The sequence below is a fragment of the Pinus tabuliformis genome, chromosome 6 (genome assembly GCF_031772625.1).
Source record: "Pinus tabuliformis cultivar Carrire ecotype Pingquan chromosome 6, CPIR1, whole genome shotgun sequence".
In the NCBI taxonomy this organism is placed as follows: Eukaryota; Viridiplantae; Streptophyta; class Pinopsida; order Pinales; family Pinaceae; genus Pinus; species Pinus tabuliformis.
This window is the reverse complement of record NC_142292.1, coordinates 2,069,250,497-2,069,257,236: the sequence shown is the minus strand read 5'-3', so window position 1 is coordinate 2,069,257,236 and position 6,740 is coordinate 2,069,250,497. Positions and strand designations below refer to the sequence as shown.

The 6,740-nt window shown below is 39.3% G+C and overlaps 1 protein-coding gene across 2 annotated transcripts; it reads right to left on the bottom strand.

Moving 5' to 3' along the window:
- Window positions 1–681: 681 nt before the first annotated feature.
- LOC149267522 (pentatricopeptide repeat-containing protein At3g12770-like) lies at window positions 682–4,361 on the bottom strand. 2 transcript variants are annotated; one of them, XM_089433328.1, is made up of 2 exons: window positions 1,964–4,361; window positions 1,619–1,781 (listed from the first exon to the last, which is right to left on the bottom strand). In XM_089433328.1, exons 1-2 carry the CDS (start codon window positions 4,083–4,085, stop codon window positions 1,771–1,773), a joined length of 2,133 nt encoding a protein of 710 aa, XP_089289454.1. In that variant the 5' UTR covers window positions 4,086–4,361; the 3' UTR covers window positions 1,619–1,770. The 2 variants fall into 2 exon arrangements, with proteins under 2 accessions (XP_089289453.1, XP_089289454.1); XM_089433327.1 differs by having other exon boundaries at window positions 682–4,360.
- Window positions 4,362–6,740: the final 2,379 nt, after the last annotated feature.

The following is a 6,740-nucleotide window of genomic DNA, read 5'->3' as shown; positions in this document are numbered from 1 at the left end:
GCGTGGGGTAACGTTTGATTAAGTTGCAACCTAGTTAAAGAATAACTCACTAGCTGATGAACTTACCCATGAGCGAACAATTGGAACAATTGGGTGGCAAATAGATGCTGGATAATCCATGAGGATGAGTCTAATTAAATGGAGTACAAGTTGGATTGGAGTTTAATTAAAAGCACATGAAACTTGTCAAGGCATTGTGAATTGTTTTCTGGTTTCCAGTGAAAGCTAATTTGAAGCTCTGTACATGCCAATGATAAGAATATGTAATGGTTCGCAGAAAGCCATAACATTGCAATGAAAATTATGGCCTGAATTGGGATAGAGCTATATGTGTAACAATCCTGGGATCAATCATTCAATGTCACCATTATATTGCACTGATTCCATTGAGTCTTGAACTATGAATCACAGTGTTTTTGAATATGCTATAAGCAGCCCATGCAATTGGCAATCCATTGGAAGGAGTCAATTGGTAAGCAATTGAATTTTGATTAAGCAACATTGCATTTGTTTATTGCCATATTGCAGAGCATATAGTGTTGCATAGAAGTTTGTACTCCAAATTGCAATCTAGAATAGAGGCCTTGTAGCCATTGTTAAATATAGAGATCTCTGTATAACATGGAGAACAGAGACTAGAATTAAATTCTTCAATGAATATATGTTGGTGAAGTGTGTAGGCTATAAGTTCCCCATTTACAGACCAATTAGCAATGTAAATATAGATACGCTTTGTAACTTGGTTTTTAAGGTTGCCCAGTCTAATCAGCACGATCTCTGGCATTTTAAAATTGCCCTGAGTTTGAATACCAAACACAACATTATACAGTAGAAACAAAAATAAAAGGCAAATGTGACCGCCAACACAAGTGAATAATATATTATTTTAGTTAACTTCACCAATAATCCCTACAAGAACATGATCCATCTTTGAAAAGATGGAAGCGATTTGCATCTCTCACAAGAATTTCTCGTTGGACAATTTTAGAGATGAATTTAATGCCACTGTGACAGTCACCACACACTCGAAGGTTTTTGGTGATCTGAATAGGGGTTCCTGGACTTGTATTTATAAGTCCACAAGCAATGGCCAGCTTCTCACTGTGACTGGAGATCATCTGCTCTTTTACCTCATCCTCCACATCATGCAGGACATAATGTGTCATAGGCATATACCCTTCCTCCTTCATCTGACCAGCCAAGATATTCAATATTTCATAGATTTCCTCAGACTGTGGGTGTGATCTGCCTCCTGCAACAAATGTATGAATTCTACTATTCACTTCAACAGAACTGTAACCTGGGGGTTTCTTCAAACCCCTATCATTCATCATTACCCTTACCTTTGCCACATCATTCCACCTGCCTGCCCCAGCATAGATATTTGACATAAGCACATAATATCCCGTATTTTCAGGCTCTATGTTAAATAGATGTTCTGCAGCAACTTCTCCTAGTTCAACATTGTTATGAATTCTGCATGCACCAAGCAAAGCTCCCCATACACTAGCACCTGGTTCTAATGGCATCTTCTCTATAAATTGTTTTGCTTCATTCAGATGCTCTGCACGGCCAAGAAGATCAACCATTGATGCATAGTGCTCCATTCTTGGAGAGATGCAATAATTGCTAGTCATACAATTAAAGTGCTGCCATCCCTCATACACCAGACCTGCGTGACTGCATGCATTCAAAACACAAAGGAATGTCACATCGTTTGGCTCCATGGTCGTAGTTCTTTGCATCTGGGAAAAGATTGCAAGTGCATGCTCACCATACCCCTGCATCGAATATCCAGCAATTATGGCATTCCATGACACCACATCTCTGTTACACATTTTATCAAATACTTGACGTGCAAGATCTATCTTTCCACATTTGGAATACATGTCAATGAGAGAATTACTGACAAAGATGTCAGATTCGAAGGCATTTCTAATTATGTAACCATGTATACGCTTACCGTGTTGCAGAGTTGCTAAATGGGCACATGCTGGAAGCACGCTGACCATGGTAACCAAGTTAGGCTTTGAGTTCACAAGTTGCATTTGGTTAAAAAGCATCAATGCTTCATTAGCATATCCATTCTGTGCATACCCAGCAATAATTGCATTCCATGAAACCACGGTTCTTTCAGACATATTCTCAAATATCTGGCGTGCAATTTCTATACTACCACATTTAGCATACATATCTATTAAGGCAGTCTCTAGAAAAACATCCGACTCCAGACCATATTGAACAGTATAATTATGGATTTGCTTGCCTCCTTGTAAGGTTCCTAAGCTGGCACACGCTTGGAGCACACTTATCATGGTGGCCGAATCAGGGATTACATCTGCCAATTGCAATTGTTTAAAAAGTGTCAAGGCTTCAACAGCATGCCCAGTCTGGATATACCCAGCAATCATCGCATTCCAAGAGACCACATTCCTTTCGGGCATTTTATCAAATATTTGCTTTGATATATCTGTACTCTCGCATTTTGCATACATGTCTATCAGCGCAGTTTCCACAAAAATATCCAAATCAAACCCACATCTAATTATATACCCATGGATAATTCTACCTTGTTTCAGAGCTCCTAAAAGGGCACATGCCGGGAGCACACTCACCATAGTTGCTGAGTTGGGTTTTGTTTGTCCTAGTTTCATTTGGTTAAAAAGAGCCAATGCCTCATCTGCATGTCCATTCTGAGCACACCCAGCAATCATTGCATTCCATGAAACAACATTTTTGTTAGTCATCTGATCAAACAATGCAAGCGCAACTTCTATGCTCCCACATTTAGCGTACATGTCAATGATGGCAGTGCCCACTAGCACATCTGCATCTAATCCACTTGCGACTGCACAGTCATAAATCCGATTGCCTTGTTGCCACTCTCCTAAATGGGCACATGCCTGAAGTGCACTGGCCATGGTAACACATGTCGGCTTGATGTTTTCCAGTTGCATTTTCTGAAAGAGCGCCAAAGCCTCCTTTGCCTTTCCATTCTGTGCATATCCAGCGATCATTGCATTCCATGAGACCACATCTCTTTTGGGAATTTCATCAAACAATTGGCGTGCAACATCCACATTCCCACATTTAGCATACATAGCTATGAGAGAATTTCCCACACAAAGAATTGAATCAAATCCTCTCCGAATGATATAATCATGGACCCACTTTCCTTGTTGCAGGTCTCCCAAATGGGCACATGCCTGCAGTACACTTACCATAGTGACCGAATCTGGTATCATGTCTGCCAGTTGCATTTGTGTATACAGAGTTAAAGCTTCATTAGCATGCCCTTTCTGGGAATACCCAACAATCATTGCATTCCATGAGACCACATCTCTTTCAGACATTCTGTCAAATATCTTCTGTGCCAACTCTACACGGTCACACTTTGCGTACATAGATATAAGAGAATTACCCACAAACATATCCGACTCAAGGCCAACTCTGACTATCTGACAATGAATCTCTTTGCCCTCTTGCAGAGCTGTGATCCCCGCCAGAGACTTCAGCACTGGCGGAAAGGTGAATTTGTCTGGCTGTAAGCCTGTCTGCAGCATCTCGTTATATAGCATTAGGGCGTCCTCACAAAATCCGTTACCAGCATAAGCTCTTATCATCACATTCCATAAAAATGCATTCTGATTTCGTTCAACCATTTTGTCAAACACTCGGCGGGCATCCTCCACACTGCCACACACTGCATACATGCTCACAAGTTTGGCACCAAGAAAGATATTTTCATAAAATCCAGATGTGTACATTTGAGCCTGGACTTGCTTCAGTGGTTTGATCTGGGAGCACCCCTGCAAAAGAGAGGCATACTTACTGAGATCAGGGGGATTATCAAGTTGTTGGTGCAGAGCTTCCTTGGATAGAAATTCCTTGGAAGTAAAATGTATGTTATTTCTCTCCAATCTCCAGTCCGATCTTTCGATATGGGTAGTGGCAGCGTGATTGACAAGGCCATCGTGAAGCTGAACGAAGAAGATAAAAATATATTTGGGATGTTTGAATGTGCAATGATGGCGATGAAAAGAAGCCAACGCTTCCCTTCCTGCCATTATCGAACCAAAGATCATTATCACTTAGAGCTGAAAGGATGTATCGAGACATTGTTTACTGATCGTCGAGAAGAAGCCAAGCATGCCGTTTCAGTCAGAGGTTTTATTTATTGAACTTTTCTCTCACACATTGACAGAGTGGAAAGAAGATGATTGAAAGATGGATTACAAAGCCTTTGGCTGTCACAGCAGAGTTCCTCCTTTCATTCCAAAATATTGGAGTCATAATGTTTGTCACTAATTTCGACCATATCAATGGAGTCATAACGTTTGCAGTATTTATGTGCACTGAAAAGGGTATTAATTGGGCTGCGGGCCTACCGTTTGATTTTGGCTTAACTAAAAGCCGTTGCTCAATTAATACCCTAAGCCCAATTAATACTCTATAGCATGCTCAATATTTGTTGCCATGACATTTATGTCTAGGGTTATATAATTCTCAGGGAAAAGTCACTGGTTAATTTAAGAAACTCAATTAATACCTAAGCCCAATTAATACTCTATAGCATGCTCAATATTTGTTGCCATGACATTTATGTGTAGGGTTATATAATTCTCAGGGAAAAGTCACTGGTTAATTTAAGAAAAAATGTGATTTGGTATATTTTGTGAAATGAATTATAGGCATCACATGATCTATAGGTACAATTTTTTAGTAAGTTCGATTTATGTTCAAGGTAATGTAATATTATTATATTAGTGACGGAAGAAAATATTCTTTATGTTTAGAATATATGAAGGTAATTATGATTTTATAGTTATGTTTTTTGGGTTTGTAATACATTTTTTGCATTTTAAAGCTTGATGAATTCTATTTTCAAGTATTTTTTCAAAGAATTTTTGTTGGTGTTTTATAATGAGATATTAATTTATAACAAATTTTGAGAAAAATATGTACAACGTGTTGACATGGTCTTAAAAATATTAGTGGAGAAACAACTATATATAAAACCTTCCTAATGTGCCTTTGGGGTTCAAGAAGTGGAATATTTGCAACATATTGTATCTCATGAGGTTGTGTTGACGATGTTGGACCCGCTAACATGCTAGGGGATCTCCTTCGTAAGAATTCCAACTAAACTTCAGACCGTTTGGAGTAGGAGTCCTAGCAGTGGGTAGTAAAGTTATGCCTTGATTGTAATAGCGCGCAGAGGTAAGCAAGATATCATTGTCGGAAGCAAGTGTGTGACATTGCATCAAGTCAGGAGAGATGCATGGGGAGGTTCTATCACACGAAAGGGGAAAAGAAGTGTATCTCTTAGAAGCTTGTAATAGTACGCAACCTGAAAGGAACACATGAGCTTAATGACATCACAAACTGGAAAGTAGAATAGTCGACAATCCAAAGTGATGAGTTAAACCAACAACACGTTTCAATAAGATTCATACAATCACATATGGAATAGTCCATACATCAATGCGTAAGTTAAAACTACATACATTGCTAAAGTAACCAGAATAGTTGAACTACAATAACAACATATGCATGAAACATGTTGGCTCTATTATATTATATAAAGTGAAAGTTCCATCCATACATACAACAATGACAACCACTAGCCCCAATAGTGGAACGTTATAGTCAACACCGCTTGCTCCTCCAAAGAGACGTACTCGCTTTGCATAGTGGAGAAGCCAAGGCTCGTCATAATACTCTCCAAGCCCTCTCTAAGCAATGCCTAGCAAAAGTTTGGCTACCAAAAGCCCTGTCTATCAGTTATGAGGTTCTATTTATAACAAAAGGTGGGGTGACCCTTAACATTCCCCTTTGTGACTCTTGGACTACCCTCATGACTCTTCAACTTCATTACATATGACTGTTTGTATTCCACTAATGACACTTGGAATTTCACTTTACATCATGTTTACAAAAATTAATACATTTTCCACACATACCCATGTGGGACAAAAATTGGCTTGAGTCAGCCAAACAAAACAACACTAAGACTCGAATAGATGTGCAAAGACCAGCTCATCAACCTCTTCTCTGTGATCCTCGGTGACAAACTGATGCCATGCTTAGTAGTGCGCAATGGTGTCCGCATACTCTTTGATGATGTCCTTCTAGAAATTGAACTCTTGTCTCCATTGCTTCCAAGTATACTGATTTGGAACCTCGTCCAACTCATCCTATAACATGTGCAGCTTAGTCTTGAGCAAGGTCGGACTAGCAATGTACATACACATGTTATCTGCATTGACTTGTATATCTGCGCTAGTGGCCATGAGCATCAACTGATCAAAGTACGCATCAAGCTCCAGTCTGAGTTGGTTCTTCTATTTGGCCTCGATGAACGTACCAATCAATAGGATGCCATACTTTCTCACCATGAAATCAAAACTCATGTACAATCGTGCATACAAAGCCTCCACACTGGTGATGAGCGACAGGATGATCTGGATTTAAATAGGAATGCAAAAAATTACATATATAACCATAAGTAAAGATGCAGCAGAAACAACACTTCATTGCATTAATATCAAACACTGAAATATGCTTACAAACATAATGGAAATAAGACTAGCTCGGGCAATGGTAGCTTATCTCTGAGAAGAGATGTGGCGGCTACATGCCTATAAACTGTGTAACAATAAGGCTTGAAGGCCTATTTATTATTGAGAAACAATGGAAAACCCTAAACATCCAAAAACCTAACCCTAGGAGATGAAATG